This window comes from Zootoca vivipara, chromosome 6, assembly GCF_965207765.1.
Source record: "Zootoca vivipara chromosome 6, rZooViv2.hap1.1, whole genome shotgun sequence".
In the NCBI taxonomy this organism is placed as follows: Eukaryota; Metazoa; Chordata; class Lepidosauria; order Squamata; family Lacertidae; genus Zootoca; species Zootoca vivipara.
In genome coordinates this window covers 71,797,132-71,814,993 of record NC_142589.1, presented here as the reverse complement: position 1 = coordinate 71,814,993, position 17,862 = coordinate 71,797,132, and the positions used below count along the sequence as shown (strand labels likewise).

At 48.9% G+C, this 17,862-nt stretch overlaps 1 protein-coding gene across 1 annotated transcript in view; it reads right to left on the bottom strand.

The window, feature by feature from the left end:
- KCNN4 (potassium calcium-activated channel subfamily N member 4) overlaps positions 1-17,443 on the bottom strand; it is a 44,885-nt gene extending 27,442 nt beyond the window's left edge. The window contains exon 1 of the mRNA XM_035119482.3: positions 16,726-17,443. Coding sequence (XP_034975373.2) covers positions 16,726-16,926 — 201 coding nt within the window. The 5' untranslated portion in view covers positions 16,927-17,443. The remainder of the gene's footprint in view (positions 1-16,725) is intronic.
- Between the last annotated feature and the right edge of the window lie 419 nt (positions 17,444-17,862).

Here is a 17,862-nt window from a genome sequence, read left to right as displayed (position 1 = left end):
TTGGAAAGGTAAGGGGTCTTTGTCCTGGGGAAAAACATTTGCCTTGGTGGCGTTTCCAGAGCTAAGCTCCAGAAAGACAAAGGGGGGGGGAGCACTTTTGGCCATTAAAGGACCAAGGCAGGACGGGAGACACCCTGGGCAAATATTATTACAATAGGGAAGGTGCCTGAGAGGGGAGGCACTCGCAAGATATATAAGCAAGGCAGGCCTCAAAGGACAGCCAAGACAGACAGATAGAGGCAACAGCGGTGCAGGAGGGGGCAGCGGAGAGAGTTGAATAATGAGTGCTGCCTCCTCGTCATGAGTCTCTTTTTAAAGCCAAAATATATCCTGACTTTGGCTACATTCACACCATATATTGAAAGAACTACGATACTACTTTAAACAATCACGGCTTCCCCTAAAGAATTCTGGGAGCTGTAGTTCGATATGGGTTCTGGGAGGTGCTACGATTCCCAGAGTCCCCTGTGAAAAGGGATTGGTTGTTAAAGCGCTCTGAAAATCGTAATTCTGCGAGGGGAATTTTGGGTTTCTCCCAACAATGCTCAGCACCTTTAACAAACTACATTTCCCAGGATTCTTTGGGTGTGAATGTGACCTTTATTTGCTCCAGGGGTCTTCCCAGCTTTGCCCTTGGACAGCCCTGCTCTGCTTCCTCCTCAAGTGCCTTTGCCTGACTGGAATGTGTCTTTCAACTGTGATCATTCCTCTTGTTGCCCAAATGGAGGTTAGAGAAAGGTAGGGGTTGGGGGTCGCGTGCAGAAATCTGCGACTTTTACTGTGCAAAGGTAAGAATCATGCTTGTGATCCACCCATTTTGTCTCCGGCCCCACCCTCCATTTGGCAGGCGGCCCCTGGAAGGTCACCCATGAGGGCATGCGGCCCTCATGGGTTCCTTCTTTGGCTTGTTTCTGTGAAGCCATTGGCTGATGGGGGAGTGGAGGTCCTTGCACCAAGAATAACCCCTTTTCAACACTTCCTCATTTCGCTCCAGGGCATGGAAGCTGATTTACTTCACTTTACAGATCAACACCAGCTTTTCATTCATGCACTAGCAGCAGTAATAGCTGGTCCAAGGTGTGGTCTGAGCATCCCTCAGGCACCAAAGTCTCTGCCCTAGTATCCTTGGAGAAGCAGGAAGGCATCCACCTGTTTTGTGGACAGATAAACAACCCCATGCTGAGCAGAAATGCAACATGTACATATTTGCTCAGCAAGTAGCCATAGATAGCCTCCACAAATTTTTCCAGTCCTCTTTTCAAACCATTCAAGCTGGCAGCCCTCAACTATGGTACTATCAAGGCAAGGGGAAGCCATCATGGAACCTGACAGGTGTGCAATTTTTTAAATTTTTTGTGAGTTGTCTTAAACTGTTTTGAATATTGTCTCTTAATGTTGCAACCTGCCCTAGGAACTTAAGGTGAAAAGCGGGTCATAAATGAACAAACAAACAAATGAACTACAACTCCCATCAGCCCCAGTCTGCGTGGCCAATGGCACCGGATCCTAGGAATTGCAGCCTGCTACCTCTGCAAAGCAAACACATCAGCTACCGCTCCATTAAGGGCACAGAGTCGCTCGCCGTAAAGATGGCAAATTAAATTAACTTGCCACAGCTCAAGGGTGAGGTGGAATAAAGGGACCAGGAGCGGAAATAACAACTTTTGCGGCTTGGCGGCACCCACTAGGCCTCAAATCCCTTCCAGAGTTTGGATTAAAAGCTTAACATTTACAACTTGGCTCTCCTTTCCATTGAATTCCAGTCATTGCACTTGCAAGGGTTTGCGTATGTGTGTGTGTTTTCTCCCCTTTTGTGACGTCTGCACTCCTGCCATCCCTAACCACTATCCCTTACTCTCCTCCCAGCGCTGGGAAGGAACTCCTGGAGTCTCTTGGCTCCTCTCCGTCCTTGCCCTGGGCAGTTCCCACTGCTGGTGGCTGCTTCTCCATGAGAACACATGTCACCTGGCCCATCCGGATTAATATTTATCCTGTCACCAGTCCCAATGCTGCCTCCCCGCCCCCTCCAGCTCCACAGCCCCTGCCATGAAGGGAGCAATTGTGTCCTGAACAATCGGACAAGAGAAGGAAGTTGGGCTTCCTCCATGAGCCGGGAGAAGGGGCTTGCCCGTGCCAGGAATGGTAGGATAAGGAAATAAAGAAGGGAAAAGAGAAAAGCCAAAAAGACACAGCCTTGTTCTCTCTCTGAGGTGGTAAACCTTCCTCTGAACTGGGCCTGCGTACACAGCACACCTTTAGAGCCCATTTCCCCCAGAATCCTGGTTGTGGTAATTTACCTCACGGAGCTACAGTTCCCAGCCCCTTAAAGGAACTACAGTTCCCAGGTGGGGTTGCCTTAAATGTATGCTGCCCAAGACAAGTAATCTGAAGTTTGTGTGCTAGTTAATCTGTTGAAAGATTCAGGACAGTGCAGGATGCAGAACTAGATGGGTCACTTGCCAAATCCAGCAAGCTCTTCTTACCAATTTCTTTTGTCTTACATGCTACCGGCTGGCTGGAATCTGAAGCTGCAAGCTCTCCATGCTGCAACATATTGTTGCAGGTAGCCTTGAAAAATGCACGAATGCAAGAAACTCAAAAGGCCAGCGTGCCGCTTGTTCCTCTGCCTGTGAATCTTCCAAAGGCTGAAGACCAGGCAGATCTTAGTCCTCCTTGTGGTGCAGCGCTAAAAACTGCTAGCACATTTACAAAGCTAAGCAGGGTCTCGTATAGTTTCAAATTGGATGGGAGACGATGTGTTAAGCTACATCTCTACAGTTTTATGATCAATGGGTGGACTTCTACGATCTTTGTGCTGATCCAATTCTAACATTTCAGGCTAATGGGGACTGGATACGCACCATACATTTGAAGCACATTCCCCTTCCCACAGAGAATCCTGGGAAGTGTAGTTTATCCCACAGAACTACAATTCCCAGCACTCTGGGCAAACTACAGCTCCCGGGATTCTTACCCAACCTTAGCTGCTGAATCGGATCTTATCAGATGTTTGGAAAATCCCAAGAGAGATTTTGCTCAACCGAGCCTTAATTCAACGGGCAAGATCGGATTTTTGCAAGGCACAGCTGCTAAACAAACAAACAAACAAACAAACAAACATCTGTTGGATCTGGGGGAATTAATCAGTACACAATAAGATCAAAATATGAGTCAAGCGAAAGTGTGAATGAGTTCTTTATCAATAAACAACTCATCTTTCAGAGAAGCAGGTCTGTTGTGCAAGAACTCCTGACCAGCTATAATTGTGGAACCTGAATTTCCCAGAACGTGACTGGGTCCCACCCAAAAACAACAACAGGCTGGAAGTGCCCAGGGACCTCAGTGGACTGAAAAGTGTGGGGTGAACCAGCGAAGATGTATAAAACACCCCACAAGCCAATCAGGATGAATGTTCATTGTTTGCCCCACAAACAAATCAGAACATGTGCTCAGTAAAGACCAGATCTAGGTCATACCATACATTTAAAGCACTCTGATATCACTTCAGACACTCATGGCTTCCCCCAAAGGACCCTAGGAAATGTAGTTTAAGGGTGCTAAGAGTTGTTAGGGGACCCTTGTTCCCTGCCCAGAGCTACAATTCCCAGAGTAGTTTCCATCTCTTTTCCCAGGGAACTCTTCCAAAACTAGTTTTCTTTCCTTTTTGCATTACTTTTGCTTTCTTTACAGTGGAACCTTGTGTTACATACCGTCCTCCTTACTAATGCTTTGGATAATGAGGTCTGCTAACCCAGAAGTAGATGCTCCCGGTTGCGAACTTTGCCCCGGGATGCGAGTGGAAGCCACTTCGCTGGCGGCGCAGCCGCAGGAGGCACCATTAGCGAAAGCGCACCTCATGTTAAGAGCGGTTTCAGCTTAAGAATGGACCTCCGGAACGAATTAAGTTTGTAACCGGCAGTACCACTGTATCAGTGATAATAATAATAATTTGTTTGTGCCCCACCCATCTGACTGGGTTTCCCCAGCCACTCTGGGAAGCTTCCTGATTAACAGTATGGCTGACTGGCTAGAATCCTGAACATAAGCATTCCATGCTGCAGCACTTTGTTGCAGGTTCCATTCCTATGAGTCATGAGATAAACAGGGGAAGGGGATGTTGCCTAATATTCGGCCTGCGAACGTCCAAAGGCTGAGGACCAGACAGATCTTTGTGCTGGTCCTGCAAGGCAATTTTTTAATCTTCTTTCAAGACAGTTAACTGGGACTGTGTACAAAACACACCTTTAAAGCACATCCACCTGCCAAAGAATCTCAGAAACTGTAGTTTACTCCTCCCAAAGCTCCAATTCCCAGCACCCATAACAAACAAACAAACTACAGTTCCCAGGAGGGGAGGGGATGTGCTTTAAATGTATGTTGTGTAATCTGAAGTGCACGCACTAGTTGAAAAATTAGGTCTACTCTGATTTCCTTCATCCTATTAGAAGCCGGCATCCTAAGCTGTAGCATTCCACACTGCAACATTTTGTTGCAGGACCACGCTGTCCTGACTCTAGAGCATGTGCAAAAATCCCAGAGCGCCACTTCCTGCTCTGTGTGCCTAAATGTCACTGAGGCGACTCAGTGAAGTCCTTTCTGTGCACCTCTGCATCTCAAGTCGCATCCTTGTGTTGCTGTCTTCACCTTGTTATTTCGATGATTACAATAAAATCCACTGTAAAATGGAAACGTTTCGTTAAACATTATTCGGAAATGGTTATCATCAGTCGACTCACACACCCTTCATCGGAAGCTGACACGGGGAAGGTTACACAAATTACCACAATTTGATGGAGTGTGTGCAAAAAGGAAGGGGCTCCGGCAGTGATTATGGGTGTGAAACTAAATTGGTGTGTGTGTGTGTGTGTGGCACTTGATATGTTGCTGGTCCACAACCCCATCACTCCTGACCGTTTCCCATGGGGCTGATAGGAACCAGAGTCCACCATACACAGGTTCACATCTGTGATGGGTCAGATGTTCCAAATTCTCAAGCCCCCTTGTTTTTCAATTTGGAAATGCCGGTGGCTCTGCATTAGCTGCAGGTGAACCAAACATTACTCTTGCCACCTTTTATGGTCTTTGTTCCTCTCCTCGACACTCTCCTGTCCCAGGCATTGCAGAGCACTCCCCCCCCCCTCATCTTGTGACGTTGCCCCAGTTTTGCCTTTTCTCTGCCTGTTCCCAAAAACGTATTTCCTACGTTCACCCTTGGGTGCCGGGGGAAGACACCTCTCAACACCTGCCCGTTGCACAGCTCCACATGCCAAAGAGTCAACATTAGTCCCTTTCCTGATTTTATCTTTCACCTCCTGCTTTGATTTCGTTCCAGCCCATTTCCACTAAAGTGCTATGAAAACGGGTTTTTTTTCCTCCTTTGCCTAAGGTAGAATTACGTTTCTTACCAGATAAGAAAGGTCAACTCTGTGAGGGTAGGGACAAGTTGCTCAGTAAATCCCAGAGCTGCGTGCCTCTGCTTGGCTCCTCTGCAGGTCCATTCACATCCCAGTTTGCAAAACAATTTTTTTAAAAAGTCTATTTACGGTACTGTATGTTGGAAAAATAAGCACCCACCTTTGTTCTGTTAATGAAAAGTGGAAAACTCCCACCCTTGCAACACATTAAAGAGAACGAGGGGGCAGGATTCCAGATTGTACCACTTCAGACTGCAGGTGTGTTTGGGTCATACTTCTGGATATTCCGGCATTCAACAACAATGAAAATAAACTCCTTGCATGCAGAAAACTAGAACACCAGGGAGAAAGCTGTGTTAAAGTCCCCCCCCCATTTTACTAATTTATTACTTTGTGGGGGGACATGGAAAAAACCCCTAAAGTGGTACAGTCCAGAATCCTACTGCCACATGTCAAACAGCTGGGAAGCTAAGGCTAAAGTGGCAATCCAGCCATGGGCCTTCCTCCCAGCTCCTGTAGCTGAGTGAAGACTTGAACTCAGGCCTCTGAGGATGCCACATGAAACTGGATTACAAACCTCCAGTCAGAAGCATGGTTTCAGAGTCAAGCAGGGCAATCAAAGCAAAGTTCCTTGCAAGAGCTGGGTTGTAAGCTATGCAAGAACTGACCTACTGGAGCAAAACCCAGAGCTGTTTGCAAGAGCTCAGCTGTTAATCAAGTTAATCAAGAACGCTGCAAGATTCAAGTTTTTTTTAAGTGGAAACTGGTGTTCCTGGCCAAATAGTCCAAGGCAGATCACTTGCTAATCTGTTATAGTAAGGTTTTAAAAACAAAGCAGAAGTAGGATTGAAATCCGCTTAATCCTGATGGGTCAGCAAATTTTGACCCACCAAGCTGAACGCAGGCTACCAGACATGTAAGGTGGCTTTTGTGAGATTGAAGAACGATCCCCTGGCTTGCCTGTCACTGCAAAAATGGGGAAGGTGTCAAGCACCAGCCGCTTCTATAGATGGTGGCCTAGCAGGTCACCAGCTGCATGGTCCTGCCTCTGAAAGACGCCAACGTGCATTTCTTTTTACCTGATGTTTAAGAACAGGCTCTGAGGGAGCCCAAATATTAAAATGCCTGAGCTGGCAGGAATCGGATTTATTTTCAGTCTCAGTACCAGCGAGTGACGAGGGCAACGGGGAGGTCACCATAGCTCACAGAAGGCAGCTCTACTCATGGTACTCCTTTTTGAATCCGAGTGCAATATTTAAATTGGAGCACATTTACTGAAACGGCATTTGCCCCGCCTCAAAAATAAAATAAAATAAAACAGCCCCCTTTCCTTTCCTCTGCAGCCCAGACAGAGTCCTTTGCCTGGCGTTTCCCTCCTTGTTTCTTCCAGCCAGCTTCTCCGACGTGTTCCCAAGCAGGGAGCGGTCACGGAGGGGACCTAGAACGGATCTGAGGTCTGTTTGCAGACGGAGGTTCAGGAAGGGCTCTTCATCTTCCAGGGGAAGCTTGCTCCAGATCTCTGTGCCCTTCGGAGACGGAGCTGCCGTCACATAGCAGGGCAAAAGCAAAGAGACCTCAAGCTGTAGCAAGGGAAAATATTTTCCCGTCCCAACGGGTGGGGAGGTAGAGGGCAGGGGGGCTGCATGCCAGGACTCCTGGGTCCAGCGCCAAGCTCCAAGGGCTTGTGCACTTGTGCAAGTCATCCTCAGACTTTGAAACAAAAGGCAGCTTTCTGTCACACGCTGTCCCAAACACAAGGAAGTGTGGGCACAAGATGCTTCCTCAGTTCTCTCCGGGTCTGTGCAAGGTTTCCCATCAAAATTGGGGGAAGAGAAGCTATAAACCCAACACAAAGAGAGCATATGCTCTGCTCCTGTTGTATCTAATCTAATCTGCAATGTGAAATCTGTCCCAGGAGAGGCACAGCATCACTTTTGGGATCTGGACAGCACTGGGCATGCAGCTCAGGACATGCAGGGTCCAAGTTTAGCATGGCAACAGCAGCTACATGTCCAGCTCTTGTTCTGATTGAGACCTAATAACAAATGTTTTTAAAAATGGGAAACCAGGCAATTTTAGAACACTCTCTCAGAAGTCTTCACATCAGCCCTATAAGGTAGGTATTCTCGCTTCATTGACTCGAAAACAAAGCAAAGCAGCCCAAGCAGGTTTTTGATCTCTGGGCAATTTGCCAGACCTCTTTGCGTTGAAGCCAGAACTTTTGGACTAATTGCCATATTTATTTTTATTTTATTTTTTTAACAAAGCTGGAATTTTCAAGGTCAACAAGCTCTTTCCCACACTCGCTTTATAGAATCCTGTTCTGCAGAACCCCAGTCCTTCTCAGCAAGCCATTCAACAAAGAAATGGCCTTATATGAAGGCAAATTATTGGTCCATCTGGCTCAGTATTGTCCACACTGATTGGTAGGGCCCTTCCTGTATATTCTGCATACATGAGAGACTGTAGAGTTCCTCCATTGCCCCATAAACATCACAATAGGATCTGTGCTACAGAGCTGGGGGGGGGGTGGACAGGCTTCAAACTTACAGCAATGATTTTGTGGAGGAATTTTGCCAAAACCCTGAGATCAGAAGCAGATTTAGGGGAGAGCAACCAGTTTGGTCGCCCTGGATGCGCAGCCTTGGGGGTGCCACAAATACTATTGTGAAACACTTTTTGCCTTTCTGTAACCTTGAAGCTGGAGCCCATCAAGCTTTCTAACAAACCAAAATTCTATATTTGAAGTCTTAACCTTATTTAAGTGTTACATGGCTTCAGAGAAGCTGTTGTCGTGGTTCTTGACTGTTTTAGATATGTTGGAGTGCAAGAGGCAGGGGGCGCTGAATTTTGGTGTCACCTAGCACACCACTTAAATTTGAGGTCCCTAGGCCTGCCGCTGCTGAGATCCACCAACCAGAGTCTGGTATGACAGACTTACATGTAGAAATAAATATGAGCTCAGGAATTCGTTTTGAGTACCAAGGACTGAACGAAACTCGCAAAAAGCTACTCCCGGTTAATCTACCAGGAGGGTGGAGTCTTTTTGTTGCTGCTATCATTCAACAACTGGGATATAGGTCTACCTCTAAACATATACAGTACTAAGGTATCTTGCAGATTTTGCAGAACCACACAGTTGTGAATCATTACCATGAATTGCTGTCGATCCCAGCAACTTATTTTGGCTTGCCCATTGCAGCCGTCTCTTGCAATGCCATCATTTGATGTGGGAGAGGAAGAGGTGCGTGACCCATCCCACTCCCCATTGAGCTCACACTCCTTTTGGAGCTCATTTCAGCAGGTGGATTTTAAGCGGTTGCAGGGCTGATTTTCAGGGGAGGATCAGGGTTGTGGGGGATAATTCAGCACCCCTTGGCCTGTCTGTTCTTCCTTGCATGTTAAGGGTTTGGTTCTTCATTCCTTACAAGATACAACACCTGCTTTTTTATTCTCTCCCCCCCCCCCAGCCGCAGTGATTCGCATGGTCTCCTGCCCTCAACCTGTGAGTAAGTAGATGAAATTAATATTCTCTCCACCACCACACAAATTGAGGTAAAAAAAAATAACTTTGGAAAAAGCAGGTCATGCCCCAATTTATTGTTCTCCCTAGTGCTGCTACTTCCTCCTCCTCTCTAGTCTGAACTGCTGTACTTTTAAAAAACATTTGCACGACAGGCAAAAATTTAGCAGGTCTTTCCCCGGTTACCATATCTCCAGGTAACACTGCTCCTGTTGTGTTTCTGATTGTCATACCTCTCTTACCAATGCAACCCTCTCAGGCCTGCAGGCACACAGACACACACACACACTGCAAAAAATGGCAACACTGTTTGGCATTTACAAAGGAAAGCTCAGTGATTGAATTCCTGGCACATTCTGGAAAGGAATCAAGGAAGTAGTACGGTACGGGTAGGTAATCACCCTACAAAGACCCGTCTTACACTCTGGGAATGACTGCTCCACAGGAAGTCTCCTTCATACACTTTATAGGTTTAAGAAGCACTTTATAGATGCAAGTTACAGCCCAGCCACCTGCAAACCCTTTCACTGCCTCAGCTTTGGTGATGTCACAGAATGTTTATGGACATTCTAACAACTGAGGGGAAAGGAGCAGTTATGGAATGCTGATGACTGGTGATGTCACAGAATGTTTACGGACAATTATCCAACCACTGGTGACTCAGAAGGGTCAGATAAGCAAGACTGACAATCTGTCTCAGACAATCTTCCCTTACCAAATGGATCACTTAGGCTGGCCTACAAACAAGCACACAATCAATTGCAGGCTTTAACCTCAGCACCTTTTGTGTTATGCAACCGATACAAATCTTTCACTTCAGCATGCCGTTGCCCCGCTATGCTGGGACTTGTCCATTTAGTCCTGCACCCCACCCCTGAATAAGCACATTCCCTTCCCTTTTCCATGGTCTTGATGTCCCCAACGTCCTTCCACCCTGCAGGTCTCTAATTGCAGCAAGCGCAAAATGCAATAAATCTCAAGGGAGGGGGTGGAGGAGACAAGCCAGAGCAAGGACTTTCTGTTTCCTGCTTCTCTGGGATAAGGTATGGGAGACATATTTACGGGATGGGAGATCAGCAGAGCTTGGCATGCTTAGCAATGATCTGCACCATACAATCAAAGCACATTCAATGCTCGTTTAAAACACATAGCTTCCCCCAAGAATCATGGGAACTGTGGTTTGTTGTGGGTACTGGGCATTGGAGCTATATGGGGGGGGGACTACAGTCCCCCAAATTCCTTGGGGGGAAGTTGTGTGCTTTAAGTTGTATTGAATGTGCTTTGAATTGTTGCTGACACCTGTCTGTCTCAAGAGAGAATGGAGTGCACTCCAGGGGTGAAGTCAAACCTTTGGCGGATCACAGCACCTGCTGTGGCTGCAGAGACCGGTAACTTGTAACTGCTGCCTCCTGCGTTGTTTTTGCTGCGTTAGGGGATTTGAACCCTGGTCTCCCAGGCCGTAGTCCGACCCTCTAACCACTACACCACACTGGCTCTTGATGATTTTTGTGTGCCTGCTGTAGCACTTATAATAATTTTTAATTGCGTTTTGATTGGTCCCTTCCTTTCTTATATTGCATTCCAGTTCGAATTCTAGTTCGAATTCATTGCATTCCAGTTCGAATTCTGCAAAATTTTGCAGAATTCAAAGGGTAAATGTTCCTCTTCACAGCCTTGCCCTGGACCACCAAAATGAAGTTCGTGGACCACCAGTAACCCACAGACCACGGTTTGGGAAGCCCTGCCCTATAGTGCACGAAAGGGGGTGGGATTAAGACTGGGAGAGCATGGCCAGTCTAGGCCCATCTAAACAGGTTGTGCAAAGAGGAACTCTGAAAAGACAGATGCAAAACGACAGAAACCCAAACCCCACTTGTTCCCTGTTTTCCCCCCATGGCGCCAGACAGTCAGCAGCATTTGTGCGAAGTGCTTCGGAAAGTCTCCAGTTGAAGAACCTTTGGTTCTGAAACATGCTGAGCTATGATAAAGTTTTAATTGTAGGTGCTTTCGAGATCCTTTTCGTATTCTTTTCTGTTTCTGTGCCTCCCATTTGTTTTGGCTTTGAGAGTTGAGCAGAGGATGCCCTCTAAATGCCAGTCTCTGGGAATCGCAGGTGGGGAAGGTGCTCATGGCTTGTGGGTTTTTGTGGGTTTTTGTGGGATGCTGGACTAGGTGGGTTTTTGTGGGATGCTGGACTAGGTGGGCCATTGGCCTGATCCCATAGGGTTATTCCTGTATTCTTATTTGAAACTCAGCCTCCCAGCTGCTCTGCAGGAGCAGCTCAGTACATCTAAGCTTTAATGCAGGGATGGGGCACCTGTAACCCCCCCACAAGTCCCATCATCCCTGACCACTGTCTGCGCTGCCTGGGGAGTGGAGTGAGAGTGGGAGCTTATCAACAGCTGGAAGGCCATAGGTAGAGTAGCAGAACATGCTTGGCATGCAGAAGGGCCATGAAATCTCCAGGCAGGGCAGGGGAGGTTCCCTGTCTCAAATCCTGAAGAGGTGTAGAGAATACTGACTAGCTGCAATGTAGCTTCCCACGCACCTTAAGAGGAGATTAGCTTCTATGTTTGGCTGCTGGTTTTGTAGGAAGGCCCGCAGCAGGTTGACTTCACCCCCCGACCCCCCAGGCACACTCCATTGTCTTTTGAGAAAGATGGATGCCAACCATGGGTGCAGCCAGGATTTTTGTGAAGGAGGCAGGCTTTTGTTTTGGGGTGGGGAGAACCTCAGATTTGTACTGATTTTTATTGGTTGGGGGGGGGGACAACTGTCCCCCCCCCCCGGCTACACCCATGATGCCAACAGCAACATTAATCCGGCGTTTGGCAACCTTAATACCCCCAGCTGTCTTGGACAACATCTCTCATCCCCAAATCAGCTGGCAGACACAATGTTGGAATATTCCAATAAAAAGCATTGTTAATATCCTGCAAAGACACACCGCATCGTTTTCTTCCAGTTTCACGCTTTCTTATTTCAGAAGTCTTATTTTCCAGCATGAACAAAACTTCCTAAACTACATAAACTGAGCGCTTAAAGTCAGTGGCCTATTATCACCAGCCATCACTGTCTGGCTGCCTTTGGCTTCCTGAAGTAGACAAGCAGATGATGTAGACTTTTCATTTGCATTACAAATGTGGGGGAATACAAACACCAACTTAAGCCTCACTTATGAAGAAAGCTTACAGCCCTTTTGTTATCAAGGGGAAAAAATCTACAGTCAAGAGCTGCCTCCAGGGCAAGGGAAGAGTTTGATGAAGTCAGAGCCAAGATGACTCAGACCAGAGAGCTGTGCTACGCAGTGTGATGAGGACGGTTTGCAAGCTCCACACCTAGATCCACCAGCACAACTTACCCAAGGAGAAACTCTGTTCTCTTGGTTGTGGTGTAGCCAGTCTGAGCCAGCGTGACATAGTGATTAGAGTGTCGGATCTAGGACCTGAGAGACCAGGGTTCAAATCCCCACTCAGCCAGGAATCCCACTGGGTGACCTTGGGGCCAGTCACTGCCTCTCAGCCTAACCTACCTCACAGGGTTGTTGCGGGGAGGGGGACAAGTATCAACACCAACTTGAGCTCCTTGGAGAAAAGGTGGAATATAAACATAAAATTTAAAATTTATTTTTGTTTGTAACTCTAAGTTGCTCAAGTTCCACACGGTTCTCTTGCTCCCCATTCCATCCTCACAACAACTCTGTAAGGTAGGTTAGCCTGAGAGGCTGGGACTGGCCCAAGGTCATCTGGTGGGCATCGCTGGGATAGCTCAGCCAGCTCTTGATCTCAGGGTCATGGGTTCGAGACCCAAATGGGGTGAAAGATTCCTGCATTGCAGGGGGTTGAACTAGATGTCCCTCATGATCCCTTCCAACCCTACAATTCTATTATTTTAACCCTGGTCTCCCAGGTCCTAGTTCAACACTCTAACCACTACACCACGCTGGCTCTCCCTTCCACTACATCTCCCTGTTTAAAGCACCATCACTGTTTTGTCTTCTGTTGGCGCTGTGGGGTCGTGCTGTGGGTTAAACCACAGAGCCTAGGGCTTGCCAATCAGAAGGTTGGCGGTTCAAATCCCTGCAATGGGGTGAGCTCCCGTTGTTTGGTCCCTGCTCCTGCCAACCTAGTTACAACCTAGCAGTTCGAAAGCACGTCAAAGTGCAAGTAGATAAATAGGTACCGCTCCAGTGGGAAGGTAAACGGCGTTTCCGTGCGCTGCTCTGGTTAGCCAGAAGCTGCTTAGTCATGCTGGCCACATGACCCGGAAGCTCCCTCGGCCAGTAAAGCGAGATGAGCGCCGCAACCCCAGAATCATCTGCTACTGGACCTAATGGTCAGGGGTACCTTTACCTTTATGATGTAGAGGTGTCTTTTTAAAAAATAAAATGTTACTGCAGACACACATGGACTTGTCTGTGGACACAAACAGTGGATTTTTTCCTCCTCCAACACAGAGGTACACAAATCAGTGATTATGGAGGCAAGGGCGTACCCACCATGCGGCAAGTTAGGGCAGCTGCCCTACTCTAGAAGCAGGGCTGGTGGGCAGAGGCGGAGCACAGCCCGGCGGAGCGCGAGTTCGCCATTCCCGCCGCACCGCGCCGCACCCTCCCTCCAGCTCCCCGTCGCGCCCTCTGGCAAGGCCAAGCGCGGCGGGGAACCAGAGAGCGCGGCGCGGCGGGCGGGAACGCTGAACTCGCACTCCGCTGGGCTGGGCTCCGCCTCCGCCCACCAGCCCTGCTTCTAGGGAGGGGCACAGCCCGGCGGAGCGCGAGTTCGCCGTTCCCGCCCACTTTGTGGCCCCTCCCCTTCCGTGCCTTGGCCCCTCCCCTTGCCCCCCCCCTAGTTTTGATCCTGGGTACGCCCATGTATGGAGGGTCTTCTTTTCCCATGGGTGTTTTTTCTTTTTGCTTCCCTAATCAGGGAGATCTGGGGTGGGGAACCTCCAGTTCACCTCCTCCTATGAAGTCAAAGGTGGCACTCCAAGCTTATCAATCCAGCCCTCAGGATTCTGCCCTCTGGATACCCCACCTCCCCAAGCCATTGTCCTCGCTGGACCTGTTCTGTGCTCTTTCACTTGGCTGGAATGCATCCTTGAACTGGGACAATGCTTCTTGCTCGTCAGAGTGTAGAGATGTGTTTTGAGTGCTCAGAAACCTCTGTTTTTTCCGCGGCTGTAACACACAGCCTGCTGTAACAAAGGTTAAGAAACACCCATAGAACCCCATCCCCAAAATAGCCATGGTTTGGAGGACACAGAAGTGTCCTCACATATCGAGTGTATAGCATCAGATATCACAGGCCACAAACGGGAACCCAATCGTGCTTTTGAGGCAGGAAAATCCAAGTGCAATCCCTTCCCAGCTGAGACACACAAATTAAACAGGAGAAGGAAGGAAGCTGCTGGGATGTTCTTTTGCATGAGTTGCATTGGAATGAGGGGCTGTTCATTCCAGGACCAATCCAGAAGTGATGCAGGAAATCCCTAAACAGGAGAGATCTCTCTCTCTCTCTCTCTCTCTCTCTCTCTCTCTCTCTCTCTCTCTCGCAAATGTTAAGAAAAGCTGCAGGACTTGTGAGGGGGAAGACTGAGAGATGGGCGATTTCACTATTTTTCTGGTTAAATTCTGCACCAATCTTCTATTTGCCTAGGGTTGCCAGACTCAATAGAGGACAGGACTTCTGTGCCTTTAATTGCCCTGCTCTCTTTTGAGTCTAGAAACCTTAAAGAGAAACCAGCAGACCCTTTGCTTGGAAATTAAACAAAGGGTCTGCTGGTTTCTCTTTAAGGTTTCCAGACTCAAAAGAGAGCAGGGCAATTAAAGGCACAGAAGTCTTGTCCTCTATTGAGTCTGGCGACCCTATATTTGCCCCATGGGAGGAAGCACAGTGATACTAGCAAAACAGCTGGGCTAAATAGCTGCTGGAAGGTTGATTTAACTGGGAAAGTGGCATGGAGTGAAAGGGTTAAGCACGTACACACACACACACACACACACACACACACACACTCCTGATTAATACCTTTGGCTGTTATTAGCAATTTTTAAAAAAGCAAGACGCTGTTAATAAATTCCCCACATCATCTCTACTTTGCCCCTCAGTTCTCATTCACTTCAACGGGGCTCTTGCAAAAGGACTACTAAGAAATCAAGGTGTTTTTTTAAAAAAAACCCTTCTCTGTGGATGATGCCCTGCAGATTGGGTCCACCTGCTTTCCTCTCCTTCAACCTTTCACAGAGCTGCAAATCCACCACCAGAGGCCGCTGCCTCACCTTCCCTCGTCACATCCGAGGCAGAATCCAGGCAGGCACCTACTTTGGGAAGGTCTTAAGGGAGGGGATAGAGAACCCGGGGACCCTCCAGGACTAGGTGTTATTGGACCACAACATACATCACACAAACCCCAGCCAGCACTGCCAGTTGTCTGAGATGATGGGAGCTGGAGTTCAGTGGGACAGATGTGTGCAGGATTCTTGCATGGCAGGGGGTTGGACTAGATGACCCTTGGGGACACCTTCCAACTCTACAACTCTGTGATTCTAACATCTGGAAGGCATCAGGTTCCCCAGCCCTGAAACACAGCAAGAGCAGATCATCAGGAGCCTTGGGGGTGTTTCACAACAGCAGTGATATTCACCCACAGTCCTCAATATTTAGCAACTTGTGGTCCAAAATGCCAATATCTCTGACACCGACCTACTGACTTTTAATTATATGGATATATAATGGACATGCCTCCACCACCACTTTCAATGAAGCAATTCTTGAAGCCACCGTGTGTGCTGGTGGCAATGAGTCCCGCAGGTTAATTTAATAGGAAAATTTTCATCTGTATGTTAATTAACTCCCGCTTTTATCACCAGGAGTGGGGGGTTGGGGCAGGGCACTCTTGAGGAGCAGGCAGAGTCAGGATTAAAAGCCATGCATGTTTATTGTTCTGAGGCTATTGTGGTTGTGTTGCAATGCGATATTGCACTGGGGAATGGAAAAAGAAAATCTTTGGTTTAGGAAACGGCAAATTGCCTCCATTTCCTTTTGATACCTATTTTGAGGGTTTGGTGCAGATGCAAAGGGGTATGGGCAAGGAAACGTCATGTTTTCAATCTTGCCCTTCTCCCAAAGAACTCACAGTGTGGTCAATCCCTTCGCTGGCTACCTAAGACCAAAGTCACTCAGTGAACTTTATTGCAGAGTTGGGTTTTTAAAAAGACTCTTCCCACCCAGCCCACCCAAGACCAAGCAGTCAGTGCACCACAACGGCTCTCCAATTATAGGTTGTACATGTCAACGGAGGGACTTGTGGTTGATGAGAGTGCTGCCAGCTTTTGAATTCCACAGAATTCTTCATCTGGTGGAAAAGCAGCAGCAGCAGCAGGCTCTTAGGCGTCTCATCAGGGATGGAGAGTTCCCACCCTCCCTGACCATTAGCCATGCTTGACTGGAGTCCCATAGCATCTGTTGGGACACCACAGGCACCATCCCTGATGTATAGAGAGAGCAAAGACCATGAATCTCCCCCAGCTGACTCGATTTTAAGAGACGTTTCTTCCTAACCCCAAACTGCACTCCTTCTGTATCTTCTCTGCATGAGGCAAAACTTTTTAAAGTCCCCCAAATGGAAACGGATCTGGGGCAAACACCTGCTATTAAAACACTTGAGGCCTTTGCTAACCCTGGAGCCTTTCAGATGTTTTGGGCCACAATCCCCATCCGTCCAAAACATCCGGACAGAGAACATTTGGTTGGTGAGGGCTGTTAAGAGTCGAGCGTAAAGGTGACATACCTGACAGCGTCCAAACCAAGCCAGTTCGGTGTGCAAAATCATCAGGAAGATGCCGAGCAGAGCTATGCCCAGCGCCCAGCCAGCCAGCTTCTTCTCTTCCCCCAGCAAAACTTTCCTGCCTCGGAGCCGCCGCAGGTTGTCTCCGGGCTCTCCAGGGATGGGCAGCACCGTGGTCTCCGCCGGGTCTTCCTTGATCTGCATCTCTTGCGCGCAGCCGGGGACGGTCGAGCGCTTGGCCGCCGGGGTTGGGAGGCAGGGGCTGAAGACCCCCTGGGCAGCCCCCCATCCCTGCCTCTTGAGCAGCCAGCAGGCAGCCAGGGCGAAAGAGGGGGGCGGTAGGGGTATTATGGGGCGGTGGCACCTGCTGGCGCTCCGGGGTGGCCGGGAAGGAAGAGGGTGGAAGAAATAAAAAAGAAAACAAAGCACGAGCGACGCGTGGGGAAAGCGAGAACGAGAAGGAAGGCGAGCTGGAAGGTCCGGAGAAGAAAGAGAAAGTGAAGAGCGTGAGTTTAAAAAAAAATGGAAGGAAGGAGGCCAGAAGGAGAAAGAGCGCGCGGCGAAGTTCTCCAAGCGCGCGGAGCCGGAGGCAGCGATCCGGGCAAGGAAGAGGGTGGAGAGTGGAGGCAGCCCCAGAGAGCGCCGAAGGAACTGGGCAAGTCGCCGGCGGGCCGGTCTCTGGTGCTTCGTCACGGGGCAGGGCAGGGCGGGGGCTCCCCGGGGAGGGAACAACGGCGGAGGGGAGGCGGGAGGGAGGGAACCCGAGCGCCGAAGCAACGCAAGGAAGGCGCGCCGAAGGGCTGTAGCGCAGCTCAGAAGGTGCCGCCTTCAGTGCCCCCCCCCGGGCCCAGGCATCGCCCAGCGGGTCTGTGGGTGTCCCCTGCCTCATGCGAACTTGGAGAGCCGCTGCCGATCCGTGTGGGCCACGCTGAGCTAGGTGGAGCAACGGCTTGACTCGGTAGAAGGCAGCTTTTTGGGCTCCTGCAGGATGGGGAGGTGTGGCTCGCTGGGGCTCAAGCACGTGGAAACTTGGTAAAGGTTTGTGATCTCTCTCTCTCTCCTCCTCCTTCACTTACTCAGCCGTAAGAGGAACCGCTGGCGCATGAGAAGCGCAATTCTGACCTCGAAACTGTCCCAACA